Genomic DNA, 19,585 nt, shown 5'->3' on the forward strand with positions numbered 1-19,585 from the left:
AGGGTTAAAAACCAAAATCCGAACAGGCAAATAGAGTCAGTAATCCTTTAAAGGCAAACAATAAAATCACAAAAGCCATCCTGTACCTCTCGGGAAGCCTTTGAAGAGCCCTTTGTTTAGTACAAGTCAAAACTCTGGCAGCAACAGAGATGTTGCAAACACCAGTAGTAAAGGGGTCATAAGTGATCTAAGCTGGAAGAAACAAAAGCATGAACAAGCTTTTTGCAAATCATAAGTAGTGATTGCCATCAGCTGAAGAAAAGCTACTTTAAACCACAGCATTTATGTATTTATGAAATTAAAAATTATATGAAAATTGTGATGCATGGGGTTAGGAGAATCCAGGCAACTTTTAATACTGTTAATAGAAGAGAGGGCCAAAATGAATAACCCTATTTTTGATTCACAAAGCTGCAGAAAATGAAATGCCTTCCAAAATGTAATATACTTAGTTAATCTATACTTCTATTTTTTACTTTACATTCAATTAAATATTTTTTCTCTTTTTTGTTGTAATGCATACTACTTTCATAAACTCCTATTCTCCTAAACATAAGGAGTAAATTTCTCAAATATTAGAGGCTGGAAAGTAGGAAGAAAACTATTTAGCCATGAAGGTATTTAAAATGATTTCTTTCATTACACAAGAAACAACTACCTACTAGCTATTTAAATTAGTTTCTTTAAAATGGCCTGTATAATTTTAATCTTTCCTGTGTATCAGATACATTTATTGATTTTATTGTTCCATACCACTGTATCCACTGCACATTCTTATTCTGCATTGTAGATTATTACTTTTAAATTGTACTGAAACTTTTGTTGTCAATTTCTTGTTTCATAACCTTAAAGAATGTGCTTTATGTATAATACGCAACACAAATTCCTTATTTATACCAAACAGGGCAGGTGAAGAAAACTCAATATGCCTTTCAATGTTACCTTTTATTGATTGAGTTAAATACTCTTTTTTGGTGGGTATTAGAAATTATAAGTTCTGTTTCAAGGAACAAAATATACAGTTAGGTAGTACATCCATTTATTCAGCCTGCTTAGCATTATATATCTGTAGGAAAGCCATAGCCTGGGAGAGGCATTGTGGGAGAGGGTAATGGGCAATAACTCTGGATGGGTTTGCAGTTACAGAACAAACTGGTGCAGATGTCTGTACTAAGTTCATTTTCAACATGGATTAAACAAAAGATTTAACAACATAATTGGAAATAAACCCTTCAACATGACCTAAAAGCAAGCAAATAAAAGGAGATCTTTAACTAGACTGATGTTATTGTGAGAGATAAGCTGTTCCAGCACTTTGAGCTACATTATTTGTATGGAGATGTGCTATATAAATAAAGGTTGTTGTTGTTGTTCCAGGGCCTAGGAATCTTCATGACTCTTCAAGGCAGCCCTAAACTTCAAGGTTTGTGGACCAGATAGCAATCATTGTTCAGAAGACACAACAAACCTGGTTTACTAGTATGATGGCAAATAGCAGTGGTATGGTGAAGGGATCAAGAGGAGAGACATAGTTGAGAAACAAAGTAAAGGTCAAGACTATAAAATAAAAAGAAAGATTCTAGAGCTTAATGCATTAATTAAACAGAAACTGAAGTCAGAAAAACATGCAGAAAAAAATCAAAACCAGAAAAGATTAAGATTAAATTAATTTGTCAGAAATTAGCAGTGTTCAACTGACTTTGGATGTGCACCCTGCTCATCATGGCGTGTATGTACTGTGGATAGTAGTACTACTGTACTAATTGGATTTTGAGTGACCTCACATTTCTTCAGCCAGGCAATGAAGCTTCTCCTCCCCTTTTTTGAGATTCCGGCCTCCTCCCAGTATTTACTGTACATGACAGTGACTTAGAGCGTGGTAAGAAGTATCTCAAATTATGTCAATGACTGATCTAAATGGAAAATAGCATTAAAAAGGTGGCAGACATGGTTTATAGCAGATGGGTCTCAGCATTGACTCCTACCACATTGTGTGTGGAGCTTACATTTGCTTTGCTTATTTGAATGGATTTCCTTTGCGTATTCCAGTTTCTTTCCACAATCCAAAGACCTATGGTGCTGTCAGCTGGCAGGCCTATGGCTATGTTTACACTTCAAGACTAAGCATACAATTCTGCTATTTCTTTTTAGATTTGACATTTTCTCTAACTGTTTATAATGATTTTTTCATGCAGCCTTTATTGAATTCTTGTGTTTATATAGGCAACGCAATGATCTGAATGCTCAAATGATAGACAGCTTAGACAGTTCATATCATGTTTAGACTTAAAAAGAAAACATGAAGATTAACAAGGATGATAATGTCAAGGCAAGAAAGGACTTTTTTACATTTTTAATTTTGTGGTAATGATGCAATGTAATTGCTCACAGCTCTTCTCGGGCATGTCACCTGATACTTGTTCAGATAGGGTTTTATTTCTGTAACATCCTCATGAAAACTTCTCCCAAAGTGAAATTAAACAGACCATCTCCTTGTATCTCAGTGGCCTACAAACACTTTCCGATCATTATCGTTCACTTAAAGCACAAATTAATGACACTAATCAATTTTGTTGAACAGGAAAAAAACTCCTTGTACTGTACATCCTGATATGGAACACATTATGAGAAATGAATAGATAGATAGATAGATAGATAGATAGATACTATGAGACTCACATAAAAACTAGGATCTTAGTTTTTATCAAAGACTTTGGTTCAATGTGTGTTTTAAAAATATGCTAATTCAAAAATGGGGATGACATATCTCCCATTACATTATATGTACATATTTATATAATCAGAAAAACCAAAATATGCAATGTGTTAAATTTTACTGGCACCTAAGAAGACCTTCTAAACTGCTCTCAATCTGTACAGGGTACAGTTTTTAGCAGTGTACATGATGCTGTCACATGTTATTTTGCTATATCTTCAAGTCAAAAAAGGTATAATGTGGGTAGGATGCAGTTATCATTCATGGAAGCAATGCCATATTATTTCAACATTACTTTTTTCAATAATTTTAACAGAAGGGAACGTATCAAATCTAATATGATTAACTTATTTCCCGGACATCATCAGTAAGTGAATTGTAATACAAATTCCACAGCTACTTTAAATACTGATGCTCCCAGCGGCAGTGCTACAGTTTGCATTAAACTTAACAATCAGGCTGTCCTTAACAAATATAACCTTTGATTAGTTATTTTATGCAATGACTGTACAATATAACACTCAAAGATGTTGTCTGGATTGCGTCAAGTCTGTATCACTTTCATGTGTGACTATGGTAGTCATCAGCATCAATATCATCACTCAATAAGACCCAGTGCCAATCCACAGAAGTCCAGGCTGCTTGAGACCAGTTCTAATTTATACATACAGACATGTGAAAAGTAAGTATGTGGAATACTTCAACATTTTAATAAGCAAAGAAGATCAGATATTGAGGGTCTGGTGTTCTCTTTCGCATTGGTGTGTGTGGTATCATCATGTCAAGATCAAAAGAGCTTGACATGCATGCGAGGTGTGGTAGTAAAAAGTCTTTGCTGTCTCAAAAAGAACATTAGAGCAAGACTACAGTTTACAATTGAACATATAGGAAAAGACCAGACCAACTGGAACAATGTGGTGTGGACAGATGATTCACAGTAACAGTAGACACAACAGTAGACACAGATGTTTGGTACAAACCAAAGACACCATTTCAGGAGAAGAACCTCATATGAGCAGTAAAGCATAGTGATGGAAATGTTATAATTTTGGGTTGCTTTGCTGCCCAGCTTATGGTCATCGAGTCAACTATGAACAGTGCATCGTAATAAAGTATGCTGAAGGCAAATGTGAGGTCATGTGTCCAAAAGTTGAAGTTGAACCAGAAATGTACATTTTAACATGATAAAGACCCAAATCTCACTAGCAAATCCACCAAGGAATGGAATGACACAAAAAGAAGAAATGAAGGGTTATGGAGTGGTCTAGTCAAAGCATGATTTGAATCCCATTGAAATGTTGCAAGGGATTTAAAATGGCGTGCATATTCTAGGAAACCAACTTGTACAAAGATCTTTCAACTAAAGGAATTTTTGCATTGAAAAGTGGTCAAAAATATCAGTGACTGAATGTCAGAGACTGGTGGGCAGTTATGCAAAATACCCTCAAGAAATCATTTCTGCTAAAGGGGGCAATACCAGCTTCTGAGGCCAATGGTGTACTTACTTTTATCCCAGTAGACTATTACATCTATTAATATTTTTTTAAATTGATTGAAGATGCACATTTTCCTGGTGTTTTTAATCAAGAATATCAGATAAAGTGCCTGTAGGCAGTAGTTGCATGAAGATCTAAAATTTACCTGTTCAAATAAGTCAACAATTTCCATGTGGTGAACTTGCTTTTTCATATGACTATAGAAGGAGATTTGTAGTGGTTAATGGCAGTAACCATATTGTTGAACTGAGAAGCACCCATGGGAGGCATTGGCCTATGATACAATTTCCTGTCTGTAGATTTATATATAGCAGAACATTTTGAAATATGTGCTATGATAGTCTCTTATTTGAGCTACTGTTCTTTCCATGGGGTTGTTCCTCTGGACTTCGTAGATGTTGTCTTCCTGCAAGCACTGCCACCACCATCACCTCAATTGTCTGCAAATTCATCATGCACCATGATACTTCAGGCGGATGACCCCAACACACAAAGGCCAATAATTAAGCCCCTGTCAAGGTAGTCATTCATTTGTACGACTAATGAGTGATTGCTCATGTTGTAGAAGCAGGATAACTGTCCCTAGGGCACCATGAACAGATACTGTTTAGCTAATGCTTTTATAGAGCAAGCCGTCCTGCAGACATTTTGTGGTGGCTGTGAATGTAATGGAAATGCCAATTTATCATTTGTACACCTGAATGTACTCTTCTTTGTCAGTTTCCATACAAACCAGAGCACTGCAATTGTGCAACAATTTGTTTTGCATATTTTCTTACCCCTTTTGTATTTATCCCCCTAAATGAGTTATTTTATGCATCTAGTATTGTGAAGTTCTGAATAAATATTATTATTTTCATTTATAAAAGTACTGTAGATGAGAAATTTCCAATTAGGTGCTTGTTTTTTTTCCTGAAGAGTTAAAATAATTAGAAAGTTGTGCACTTGACCGAGGTGTGTAGACTAGAGTTAATAATCATAAAAATATATTGCATTCTCCTTTTTCATTAGCATATGCATGACTTATTGATAAAAGGTGACATGGCTCAAAGCTTTCAGCACCGTGATCAGCACTTTCCGTCGTTAGGTAATGATTGTTATTTAATGTTGCTTGTTGTTAGTAGATTTTTCATAGCGCGTGAATAAAAAAGGTTTCTTTAGAACTGTAAAAATAAAATGAAACCCAGACAATAATTTATTGCACTAAAATTTTTTAGCAGCTATTGTGAGGAAGAAAAAAATGTTTCAGAGTATATCGTCCTGCACATCCCTCTCCCACTTCACAAGATGAATGCTGCTGCACTGGATAGAGCCACATACTGTAGATAGCATACAGCCTTGAAAATAATAGCTTTAAATTTGAGACCCTGGAATTTTTTTAATGCTTTGTTAAATTGACCTGTATCCATAACACAGGTCAAGTACTAAAAAATGGTCTCATTCTTTTAAACAGCATGGCTCTAACAAAAAGGGTATGAGATCACAAAATCCATAAAATACAATAAAAAAGAGCAAAAAATAAAGCAAACTGGTAGGCCATAAGAATACAGTTTTTATTATTCTATTTAAAGTAAGGTGTATCTTTTGCTTTCCAAGTGCATAAAAACTCTACTTCAAGTAGACATTTCCTTGATCTACTGATTTATTTTTTACAGGATTGGTGTTTCTCTTCCATTATATGATTTCTGAATTACACCTTATCATAATCACATTATTTTTCACATTTTTAGAGTCTCTCATTCTTTATTTTATACATCATATTTCATACCTCAAACCAAAAAGGTTGCTTTGCAGAGCAGTGTATACAGTATATAAATACATTTTATACACAGTTAAAACAATGAGACAGTGAAAGAAGACATACAAAGTGATAATATAGGATCACTTGAGAAAATATTGAGGCATTTCTTTCAATGCACTTTAGTTGGTAATTGGTGCCGATCTGGATACAGACAGCATCCACTATGTTAGGCATCAATGAACCATATTTTTAAGTATTTTGTTTTGTACCCAGCCTTCCTTTGTGGCCAGAGTGGTGGCTCAGAGGCTTGGGATCTGTGCCGGCAATTGACAGGTTGCTAGTTCAGATCCCATAAATGCCAGAAGTGATTCCACTCTGTTGGGCTCTTGAACAAGGTCCTTAGCCTGCAATTTCTCCGTCCTGGGTATGACGTTAACCTGCATCCAGCCCTGTAAGCAGGTCCTCCAACTTGCAGGGAAAACTTGGGGGTTGGTGGCAGGATTGGCAGTCTGGCCACTGTAAAAAACCTCACACTGTTCAGTGTGGTGCTGAGATGTCACCTGTTGCACGGCTGCACTCAGGTCCTAATTTGGGGTTCTGTGGTGGTTTGTCGTATTGTGGCTGTGACAACACGCTGTACCAGTGAATGCTTCCAGCCTCTCTGTCCCTCTCTCTCTCTCTTATTTTGTGAAAAAACTAAAGCAGTTAAGAAACTTCAAGTAAGTGGGCAACAGAACCTTGTCTTATGTAAACAGTCCTGACAAGCCCACCAATGTGGCTGTATTCTGTATCTTAACTCTCTGAAGTTTTTCCCTTTTTTTCCAATACAGCACTCATCATGTCAGGATTACTAGTGATTTTGCCATGATCTTTCTCTCCTCATATATTTGGGTATTATTTCATCCATTTTGGTTGTTTCATTTTTGCTAATATTTTAAAATATTCATTATTTACTTTCTGTTCACCCATGATGCCATTTTGTTTCCATCAGGAGATGCATTTTGAGTTTTTTTTTTCTTGATGGGTGATACAAAGTTGGTATTTGGCAATGTCAGGGATCACTAACAGAGTGATGACAGGGGTTACGGAGTACAAATGTCAATCCCTGGGGATACTTTCTCATCCAAGTTTGCGGATTGTGGAAAGAATAAAACAAAGTTCTTTTGCAGCAGCTTTTGGTTCTAGGATTTCCTTCTGTTTTTCTTTCATCTTTGGCTTTGGTTTGCATGTAGGATTTGTTACTAGTGTGGAGGACTGCCGGCTTCATACTCCGGTCCTCCCCCCTCCAGGCCACCAGGAGGAGCTCTCCCGACAGCAGGATCGTGCCTCGACTTCCAGCAGGGCATCGTGGACCTTGGAATGTTTATACACAACCCTGCTGGATACCTTGGGGGCCTCTGGGAGTCACTGTAGGGGCGCTCGTGGGCTCATCTGTGCCCTATAACCCGGGAGTACGTCACGGTCACGTGACAGGAAGAAACGACGTGCTCCCGGGTTGAAGAAAAGGACTGTTTACCCTGACCTGGAAGGAATAAAGAACTGTAGACTGATTGGGCAGGAACACCTCCGGGTCAGGGTTGTATAAAAGGACTCTGGGAAAACCCAGACGGTGAGCTGAGCTGGGAGCTAGGAGGGTGAAGTGTCTGGACGAGGAGGAGAAAATAGTATTGTTGAGTGGGTTGAATTTATGAGTAGTGTGGAGGGTGCTTGGTGCACTGTACAAAAGAAGAATAAAGAGTCTCGAACTTTTACCTGTTGTCTGGCGTGGTACCTAAGGGTTTAAGGAAGCGCTAGTGCCCCCTACTGCCACACTAGGTGCATTTTTGATCTCCTAGTTTTGACCTTTGATTTTCTGACTCCTGTTTATTTCCTAGTCACAGTGGCACACAGTGTCCACTGACACAGTGGGTTGCAAAATGTTTTAGAAAAATGTACCCTGTATCAGATTTCTTTCAGGACTTATATTAGTCTTTGCCCATTTATTTCCTTTTGTTCATGTAATTAATGTCAAGGTATCATATTTCAACTGGCATCCAAGTTAATTAAACTATGACATGTACAATGCTGTTCTGATCTCACTATAACGTGGTAATAGATATTCAGGCAGCTAATCTCCTCCCTTGATCAATAAGACGACCCGGAGACTGACTTGACATGAGGTGTACAAATCTCCAGTTTTATTAATAAAGAGCAGGTGTGAAACTACAAGTAAAAAAAATATAATATTCAACACAAACATTTTGACAACAGATTTAAACTACACGTAGCAGTACAGAACATTAACATTTACAAATATAAACTTACCGGCTATGCTACCATAGGACTAAACAGTCAGGATGAACTTCACTCTATGTGTCCGTGGCAGATACATTACCCACATAGAGAACGCCCCCCTCTAAGGCGGCTCAGGAAGGACAAATATTACAGAGCATGCATACCTGAACACAACAACCACCCACAAATGGAAATACTCAATAATTAGGCACTTTACCCTTCCCAACAAACATGACAAATGCTGAAAAGCAAGACCACTCTAAAAATATTAGTTATGGAACACTAATATAAATCTCTTATGTAGGTTTCATTTTAAATTGCATTATGTTCAGTCTACTAAACTGTATACAGTTACTGTAAATTAACTTCAACCAATTACAAGTATGATTTAGAACCTCTGCACCTGATACAGACTAACAACTCTGCCTTTTCTGTGAAAATTAAATGGTGCTTGAATGAGAAAAGAAGATCCAGGGTGTTTGTTTTTCAATTTTAACCCTGCCACTGTCTCCATGCAGTTTATATGTTCTCCCTGGAGCCACATAGATTTTCTCCTGTTACTTTTACATCATCACACACCTCAAAAATGGGCAGGATAGCTGGGTCAACAATTTTAAATTGGCCCAATGCAAGCAAATGTGTTAATCTGTCCAAATGTGGCCCTTGATAGACTGGTGTTCCTCCTTGCAGGGTTAACGTCTGCCTCCAGCATCCCAAGTTCAAGTTCAGGTTTGAGATTATTGTAATATACAGGGTACAGTATAGGGAAGTCAGCATGGATCAGTGATCTTTTTGAACTTTTGCTGGAATAAGAAGCTGGAGAAATCAATGAATGAATGACAGGAGAAGTCCTGGGATCTCCTTCACTCTTTTTATTTCCTCTAAAATAGCCTACTAGCAACACAAAACACAAAAACATCCACCATTCAAAGATCTGTATTTCAAAATAAAACTTAACTAACTGTACATGTTTAAGCTGCATCCCAGGACTAACCAGAGGAATTTGGTGATGTTCTGGTGTGGAATAACTAACAAATGCAGTATGGAACACTAGCAGACTAGGTGAGCTATTGAGTTTCAATGTAGATTTGGTCATTGTCACCCTGTTACTGGTGAATTAAAAAAGGTTTTAGTGGTTTTAAACTTCTTGATTTTTTGCCTTTATATTATTAATGTTTTCTTGTGTCTATTTCCTGATTTCTGCAAATGAACAACCATTAGTTTTGACATAGTTGTATTAGAAAAAAAGCCTGCAGTTTCCTTAAAATGTTCAACCAATAATAAAGCTCATTATGTGTGCGGTTTATATTACACTAGCTGCGTGTGGTCTTTGCGATAAAAAACAACCTAGTCTCCCTAGCAGTTTTACTGTAATCATGAACTTGGGGAGGCATCAGCTAACTCTTAAGAATTACCCGGGGCAGAGGATGAAGACTCACCTGTGCTTGCTGCCCCACTGGCTTTCGTAAGACATTGGCGATACCATATCTTAGCCATATTGCTGGCAGATGAATCCTATTAATATTTGTATTGAAAAAATACCTCCAGATGTTCTCAGTGAAAACTTCAAGCCCTCCATTGCTGAGGTGTTTCACTTGCATGTTATTGAGCCGTTCCACTTGCTACATTTTGACATTATGTGTCTTCATCTGTGTCATTAGCACAATGTCTTTGTTGTGCAGCGGCGTTTGCGGCACACAGGTTTTTCATAGTGAGAAGTGAGGTGCATGCAGCTGCCAAAAAAATGTAAAGGTGCGTGCATGTTCCAAACACATTCAGGCCTTTCGTTCATATATGTCTAATGGCTTTTTTGTGATCATTTTTCAAGTGTTACAACAATTGTTGAACCTGCTGTATGCATGTGTGTGTATATGCTGTACAGATGAATGGGTTTGTGTCATTCTCATAGCTGCACCCATCAGCACTCTTTCCTCTCCCAAGATGACTTTTCTGGCCATTGACCATGAAAATGGTATCATTGCAGTCCCCAAAGCAAAACTCATGTTCACATTTTTCTTGATACTTGTCTTTAACATGTATTACTACTACCTATTACTGTTAATATTCATGAAAACATCTCATTCCAAAAAGCAATCTATAAAGTAAAAAAAAAATATCCTATTACTGTATTCAATGTTGAAGTTATTACATACTTACTAATACTATTCTGTTTTATTGTTTCTTCTTTTCTAGGTACATTCTGCATCATCTCCCTGTGCACTTGTGTAGCTGGAATCAACTTTGAGCTCTCACGGTATCCCCGTTACCTTTATGGGCTACCGGATGACATCAGTCATGGCTATGGCTGGTCTATGTTTTGTGCCTGGGGTGGACTTGGACTGACACTCATTGCTGGCTTCTTCTGCACCTTGGCCCCTTCGGTGCAGCCACTTCCTCGTTCAGCCTGCCCCAAATCCCGACCAGAGAATGGAACAGTCTGCTAAAGTCTTCCTTCTTTATTCTGTTCTTGTCTTCAGGCACTTGTTCTGAGCGCTTCTCTGTCTTAACTTATGAAAGGAACAGGGCAACACAGCCAAATTTTTTTAAAACAGCAGCATATCCTGTATTCTTTTTCTCTATTAAAAAACAGTGCAAAATATATTCCAGGAACATTAGAAAAGAAAATGAAATCATTAATTTTCGACTAAGTCAAGGACTGTACAGAAATCAAAACCTGAAGATATGCATTTATATAAGTGAAAGGATCTGTCTTGTGCAATGAATTGTTTGTTTTAAAAGACATGGCAACTGTTTCCAAAATTGCAAAACAGGGAGAAGCATATTTGACAAGTCAGTTATCATCTGATGAAGGTCTCGCCAAAGGTAGTGCGTGAAATGAAACACAAGGATGTGAAAGAAACAACAGCAAAGGAAGATAAAAACTAGTTTGTTATCAGCTTATTTTCTGGAGGCTGTGCAAACGTTATCACATATACATTTGATTATTTACGGTTTGCATGACAAAGGGGGACGTGACCCTGCTGTGACTCAAATACAATTAACAAAGAGATATTTAAACAAAAAAGGATCTATGTAAATTGTTGTTGTTTAACTGGACATAAGGGTGCAGTTTAACTGAAATTTGCAATGACGGCTTTAGAATTGAAATAACTCTTCATATTGTAAATGTAGGCATTGGGAGACACACACCATAGAAGAAATTGAGTGAAATCTTGTTCTAATATGGGAGGTATTGTCTTGATAAGGAATACTTTCCTAAAGTCTGAAACACCTTTTATTCTTTCTCACTGGCTAGGCAGAAAAAGTAAGAAAGGACGTTTGCTCAATTGTTTCTGTCTTGAAAGTATATGTATAAATGATCAATGGGCTTGTATTATATATATATTGTACAAAAATTATAATAAGGGGGAAGTAAATCAAAGTTCTTTCATGAAAAGGATCATTTTCCAGTCAAATTTCATCTTTCATATACTTTTTGAAAACAGTAGCCTTTTTTTTTTTACAGTCTGTTCTATGCGCGTTGGACATCTATGAGTGTGTGTGTACGGTATGATTGCTTGTGTGTATGTCTGTAAACGTATGTATGTGTGTGGGCGTGTATACTTTTACATTCATCTCATTTCCATATTGCTACATGAGTATGGGTGTTCATGATCAAGTTGCTGTAAAAAAGAAAAAAGCTGAAAAAAAATTAGGAAAAATATCTCAATTGTAAAAGAAAAAAAAAAATTACTATTTCCTTGGGGAAATAAAACAGGAACCTAATTGACTTGAAAGCTACAGTATCTTGTTAATACTCTGTTTTTTATCTGATTCTGAATGTAAGCAACAGTAGTACAATATAAATCACACAGTCACACACACCCCCAAAATGTATCCGTGCGTCTTTTGATTTCATCAGAACATAACAGACAGACACCATAATATGACAATTCACCCACACTACAGAATGCCAGGTGTGATACTCGTACCACGGCAAGGTTTACAGTGGCCCTTTTCTCAATCTGTAATGTAAAAAAACCTGAAATTCAGCTTTCAGTTGAATTCTATTTATTTTTGTTTGACGCACTTCATTAAGTCTAGACACGGAGCGCTGTGACAAGTTTGCAAATGGATACAGATACAAACTTTACAAGTTAGTATTTACATAGTGCATATGCATTATATTTGTGGAAACAGAAAAACAAATTGGTTCAAAATGATTAACATAAATGGACTCCAGCAATATCTCTCCATTAATTAATTGTTGAACTATGACCAGTTGAAATCTAACTCAGAATTAAAATAAAATATATAATAATGCTGCTCATGTATTCTGTCTATTAAAAATAATGCTGCTTTGTAAAATACTACACATTTCCCAAAAGCTAAAATTTGAACAGGGACCTGAACAATGTTAATTGGCAGTGACAGTTAAATGATGACTTCAGGTGAAGTAAATACATTTACATAGAGCAGACGTTTGAGAGCAGATGTTAACGTGGAAACTGTTAACAATTTACACAACAGCGCATTACATGTATGGAATAACATATGGGGAATTTTTTTTTAAATCTTGTACATTTTAAATCTTATCTTTAATAATTAGCATAAAGTGAATTCAATTTGCAAAGATTCTTTAGCCACAGACAAGCTGATAGATCAGTGAAGCTGAGCTAACAGACTAAACTGAAGAAGAGTCATTAGCCTAACTGGAGAGTCACCTGTGGGAATAGAACCATCTTTCAAATTTAAAAATCTTGTGCTTTATGCACAGTTAGACTCTCTCTATCTTTCTGTCCTCAGGCATTTGTGACACTAGAACAGGTAAACAAAGTCATGATAAATATGAAAACATATCTCTGTATATACATACTGTACCTAACAGAAACGTCAGAAAATTCTAAAGCATCAACTTACTACTGCATCTAAATTTGACTTCAGCATGTCTCAAGGTGGTTTCTGGTTCGCTGGATCTCCAAATGTTGAAATGGATTAAGGTTCAGGTAGCTGAGGAGGCTGTTGTACTAAAATGAATTGGCTATCATGTTTTTTTGTTACTTCAGATCATGGCTAGCCTTGTGGCATGCGTTAATGTCTGTATTCTTCTGTCCTTTTCAGATTAATTCAGATATTTTATTAAATAGCTAGTAGAAACTCAGCAAGCCTGCAGTTAAAAGCCAGGAGATCCGTGTAAGCAGTAGTGATTAAAAGAAAATATTTTAATAATCCTAGGTTAGTTGTCAGTTTCATTAAATTCTGGATTTAAAAAAAAAAAAACACAAAAAATATACAGAAAGAAGGACCCACGTTCTCTGATATATGCACATACTAATTCAACCAGACATACATTTAACTGGGACACATTGTAAGTAAGATTCGATGCCAATACTAAAAGTGACAGAGTGCTGGCTGTATTGTGGCTATCAAAAAACTCCGTTAACAAACACTTGGACAGGAAATCAGCATGTGCAGGAAGAACATTAAAATAATATAAAAGACTTTATGAGCCAGACCCTTCAAACCCCACCTTATTAATCCACCCCCCTTACACTATATATAATGATCACAACATGCACACACACACACACACACATCTGCCTCGTGGCGTAACTTTAACTCTGCTTAATTAGCGAACGAGACAACTACATAACGGAGTTAGATCTTTTTTTTTCTATAATTTGCTTGAACATTCCGATTGATTTTGTGACTTCTCTCATTGCGCGAAGAATCATAGTTTCCTTGCAGGAGCGATATATTCGCACTAATCTGAGACAGAGGCTGCTGGCCAAGGGGAGGGGGAAGCTTGACGTCAGGAATGGAGAGCTAGACGGGGCCCTCCTCACTGTCCTGTTTCAGATGCCTAGTATATATACCCAGTGGAAGCCTTGAGGCACCCAACAGAGGTGTTCTTCTGGACAGCTCCCATGAACTTCTGTGGGAGCCCAAATTAGGGGCAAGCCAGGAGAATACCAAAACCTGGTCTACTGTTGAAACTTTATCCCCACACCCATGAAGCAGTCCCCCATTGTCCTTCCACTGTATTTGCCTCCCTGCTATTTGAGGGTATAGGATTAATCCCAGCAAGGTTGCCAGTCCACCCCTGCTGTCCGTCACAGTATATATACTCAATAAAATGAATGTTGTGAAATTTCATTCATATGGTTCAAAGTGTAACATCCTAAGTGTGTGACTCCCAACTGTCAAAAATCTAAACCAAAAACAATTACTTAAATAAATGCTGGATCAAAAAAATGATAACAATAATAAGAAAAATTATTCTACTAACTTGATGAGATAGCTTAGAGAATTGCCCTGAAATGCTACTGTCACTACTGTTACTCTAATCCAATTATTATTATTTTTTTAATCTTTTATTGAATGTATTAAAACATATAACATTCCATACAATCAAGTCAAAACTTAACAAAGCTAAACTCAAATCAACCCCCACCCATGAGAAAGAGAGGAAGACCAACAGCCAGAGCAAAACTGTTGAGAGTAGTAAAGAGAGAAAGGAGTCTTTTCCCCCAATATAAATTCTTATTCTAAAATATTATTGATTAGATCCTGCCAAGTTCAAAACAAAAAGTTTTGAAACGACCCTATAAGTGAGAATTTAATTTTTTCTAATTTCAAATAGTATATAAGATCAGCTACCCACTGACTTAGAATAGGAGAGTTAGGATTCCTCCAGTTGAGCAGATAAGTCTACGTGTGTAATAGTGAAGTAAAGACAATTACAGTTTGAGTGCCCTTCTCCACTTTAAGCCCATCTAGGGAGTACACCTAACACAGCTCTTACTGGAATAGGAAGGATTGTGACACCAAGGCTGTCTGAAATGTATTTAAAAATTTTTGTTCAGAATGATGCTAATTTGGTACACACCGAAAACATGTGACCTAGTGAAGCTTCACAATAAAGACCCAGTGTGTGTCCTACAAAAACACCACCAAAAGCAACCTGCATTGAAATTTTCACAACATCCAAATACTCTGACAAACACAGATCACCAGAAAGAGGTACAGATTCAAGGTAAACTTTATTGTTTGCTGCCATATCAGAACATAAGTTAAACCCCGATTTATCCCAGTGTTGTACAAAGATACTTTTCCCCTGTTTGTATGAATAAGGGCTTAACGGGTAATAAATTTAACACAGAATTCCTCATTTAACACTAGTATCTGTAAGAACATGTTTCGGTATAGAAAGAATTAATTTACTGTAGAGGTCTCATTCATGACAATATATTAAAGATATGATTTTGTAACATGCCTTGTTTTGGTCACAATGTTTACTCAGGTGGTATTTAGGCCATTTTTGACAGTCTCTATTAGCACTACTAATCAAGTTTCTGTTTCTGACAAATTGTGGATATTTGTATGACACTGTCAGGTGTCATTGTTGCTGACACTCAGTACTACATCATTCTCAAAGTCAATTAAATCTTTAGTTTTGTCAGTTGTACAGCTAAATTGCACACACGCACAATCCAATCTCTATTTCTTATAAACAGCAATTTCTTCACAGATGATGTTGCCACTGATCTCACAGGAAATATTAGTTAACCTAATTAGTGCTCACTAGCCAACCCGCAGCGTACCATACGCCGCATAATCAGGCCGGTTTTTTAATGATTTTTAAGAAACAGGGAGAAAATTAACATTTTAAAAATCAGTAATGTAATAAATCAGCAAGAAAAGCAACATTGTTACAATGCACGGAACGAACCAACACATAATCGTCCGTGACTGAAAACTGGTGGACCGTCCTCGTGCCTTCTCCTGCCAGACGGAGGGATGGGGGTGCACGGTGCGGAGTTTGGAACGGGAGGAGAGGAGAAGGACGTCCATTCAGCTCCGTCCGTCATGCTAGTCTGCTGATTTCTCGTTCAGTATGCACTGCCCGCTCATGTGCCCACCTCCAACTCGTCACTTGAGTCGCCGTCTTTACATAGTCCAGATGTACCTGTGACTGACATAGACTTTTCATTGCTCTGTGCGGATCTGGCTGCTTTTCTATATATAATCCACCAAGACACCCGACCACGGTAGTAGCGAGGTGGGAGGGGTGTGTGTACAAAGGGTTGGGACGTAAGCAGTGGGAGCGTAGGAGTCGCACTTAGTGGGAATTCCACGGTTTGCAGCCCGAATGGGGTTCAACGGCTTACCCACGCCGGTAGACACACGCTCAATGTCATGCATAATTATTTATTGAATGCTAAACACTTCTGGAAAGACGCGGTTGTCTAAAACGGGTTGGTGTGAGAATACAACAGTAAGCAAATGAAAAGATGGAACTCTGGAGAGAGCAAAATATAACACAATAGTCAACCCCACGGCATAACAAACGGCGCATAATTATTTATTGATGGTTGAACACTTCTGGAAAGACACAGTTGTCTAAAAAGGGAGGGTTTGAGGATACAACAGAAAGTGAATGAAAAGATGGAACTCTAGACTTTTCATTGCTCTGTGCGGTTTTGGCTGCCTTTGTATATATAATCCACCAAGACACCCGACCATGGTAGTAGCGAGGTGGGAGGGGGGTGTGAACAAAGTGCGGGAGCATCTAAGAAGACACATGTTTGTCACGGATGCGAATTGCTGTATGTAGCGTGTAAAACAGTTTGCTATGGTGCACGCGGTTGTAACCGAAAAGTCGGTTTTTAAAGACTGCTTACTTCATTGTGCTTTAACCTCAGTTGTAAAGGATTGTTTTAAGGATCCCATGGGATACCCCTCGCAAACCGTTTCACACGCTGCATATGGCGATTCACCTCCGCAAGACACATGCCTCTATGAACAGTCAACGTAGCTCGGAGGTGCATGACATGCACATGACATTAACCTGACCTGCACTGCATGTGCCCTCTACGACAGACGAATATAAATGACGCAATTTTTTCTGTGTCGGCGTGTCCGAGTTGGTGGGCGTGGCCCTGCGAGTTGTCGTCGTATCCAATGGGCTTGGAGTTGGTGGGTGTGGCTCCTTCCTGCGTGCGCCATAGGTGTCTCACTTGTCGGCGGCTTAGTGAATCCACACCCCTTCCGGCGTGCTTTCCATGGTTGTCTTGCCTTAGTGAATTATATATATAGATTGTGTCAGTTTACCTCTACACACAAACGTATACACACATAATGAGTTGGACTGTAGCTTTTAGACAGCATTCTTGTCAAATTAGCCACTGACCATGAAAAGGCACCACTATCTCACAGGAATGTGTAGTACATAAGGAGTGCAATGTATTTGGGTTTGGTTCATCAGAGAAAAAACTTAATACTCAAATTACAATTAGGGAAAAAAAGGAACAATTTTACACCTTGATTACCGTATATACTTGTGGATAAGTTCTCCCGTAAATAAGTCAGGACTTGATTTTATCATATAATTTCTGCTATTTTATAATATTGGTCGTATAAGTCGAATGCAGAAAACTCAGGCTATTGGTCCAAGAGATTATGATATGCTAACGCCTACCTGAGAGAGTAACCATGGAGGACAATGACTTTTTTTTCTATGTGGGTCCTCTGTATCAGCATGTGCTCCTAACCCTTCTCTCTCTCTCTTTCTCTTTCTGTTGTGCCTATGTGACCACATGGTAATACGAAATAACGTTTCTACTGATTTGTATTTTTTGTACCTCACACCCTCGTACACTTTTATTGTAAGAGCATCCCTTATCTACAATAGAGCGCTCGATCAGAAGAAAATATGAAGCTGGTTTAAAATTAAACGTCATTGAATTATCAAAAGAAATTGGTAACTGCGCTGCTGCAAGAAAATTTGATGCTTCTGGGAAACTGATCCGAGATTGGAGGAGGCAAGAAGATGTAAAAAAAAAAAAAATTAAGTGTCGCATTTTTGAACGGGCTTACAAGTTGGGGTCTGATTTTATAATCAATTTTTTCCGGTTTCAAGTCCCAACTTATACTTGAGTATATATAGTATGTAAAACAGATAACCAAAAGTCACCTTTCTGGAGAAATGCTCCAACTGGAAGGAGCTGTGAACTTCAGATAGTAAAAAGAGGGCAAACATGAGGTGCATTAACCCTTCTTGAAGCATGTCCAGATGCCACTGACAACCAGGCGCAGCTGTACTATGAACAGCACATTCAAAGCTCACTCAGCCTCTACTGGTGTCTTTGTCTCAGTGGGAGCCTAATAATGGAACTCATTTGTCCCTTGCCTGTACTGCAGACAAACACAGTGCACAGTGTGTCACTTTTTACCATTTAAGTCAAAGCCCCTTCTTTAACTGAAATTAGTTAGCTAAATTTCCATGGCTGCAATAGAAATAAGCACACATATACAATATATATACTTTTTACTCACCATCTATGTGATAACTTTATAATATGCATATTTATTTATGAAGCTACCAGCTAAGCAGGAAGTGAAATCACATTTAGAATTTTTCTTCAGGTTCATGAAAATGTATTAGTCTACTATTTCAATTTAACGCTATAAAACTTTGAAAGTGTGTATTGAATTGATTACAGTAATTCTTCTTTTTTATTAAGAAACCACCATATTTAACAAGATTCACTTAATGAAACATTACTGTTGGTAAGATTATGATATTCATTTAAAGAAAAAAAATCATAAGTATTTACATAACCGGATTTTTCTTAGTCCTTCAGACTGCTGTGAGATTCAATGTGGAAGAATACTTTCACATTATGCACTGTGTTCCTGTGATTCAGAAATGATGCTGTTCTTGAGCTTAAGTAACACTTTGGTCGATTAATTTCTTTAGGTTAGTGACAGAGGTTAATTAAAGGGTTTAGATCCAAACTCTTCCAGGCCTGTATTTTATTTCTAAAAGAAGACCTATTGTAGTACCAGTTCAGAAAGATATTATTGACAGGAACAGTAGATTGTTTGAAGTGGAAATAAAGAAGTGGCAATACTCCAATGTTTAAGCTTATTCATTTTGTGTATATACAATTTCCAGGAGATAGCTGCCAGTTACGATGTTTGGCATTATAGAAGAGAGAGGTTGTGAGAAGAGCCAGTAGTGAGTACTGAAAGAAAAAGTGACCATAGTCTGATGCGGAAAATGCAGAAGTGCCATAACTGCATACTGGTGAGGACCAGCTGTCTTCAAACAATGCTGGTATGCATGAAAAACTAACAGTAAAATGTAGAAGTTAAACTATGGCCAACTTCAAATACTAATTTGGTGTCAAAAGTTGTTCTGTACCTTCACAGTAGGAATATTTGGCATCAATATGTATATACACTGCTCAGAAAATTAAGAGAACACTTAATCACCACAGTTTAGCACCAAGTCAGTTAAGCTTCAGGGATATCAATCTGTCCAGTTAGGAAGCAAAAGCAATGGTGAATCTACTTCATCTGTTTTGGTGCATATGAAAGTGACAGGTGCACTGGAAAAGCAACAGCAAGACA

At 37.6% G+C, this 19,585-nt stretch overlaps 1 protein-coding gene across 3 annotated transcripts in view; it reads left to right on the forward strand.

Annotated features, from left to right (window-relative positions):
• Nucleotides 1-13,895, forward strand: part of tmem178b (transmembrane protein 178B) — a 716,562-nt gene extending 702,667 nt beyond the window's left edge. For all 3 annotated transcript variants that reach the window (XM_039769470.1, XM_039769469.1, XM_039769471.1), the window contains exon 5: nucleotides 10,421-13,895. In XM_039769470.1, coding sequence (XP_039625404.1) covers nucleotides 10,421-10,671 — 251 coding nt within the window. In that variant the 3' untranslated portion in view covers nucleotides 10,672-13,895. The remainder of the gene's footprint in view (nucleotides 1-10,420) is intronic.
• Nucleotides 13,896-19,585: the final 5,690 nt, after the last annotated feature.

This window comes from Polypterus senegalus, chromosome 11, assembly GCF_016835505.1.
Source record: "Polypterus senegalus isolate Bchr_013 chromosome 11, ASM1683550v1, whole genome shotgun sequence".
Taxonomy (NCBI): Eukaryota; Metazoa; Chordata; class Cladistia; order Polypteriformes; family Polypteridae; genus Polypterus; species Polypterus senegalus.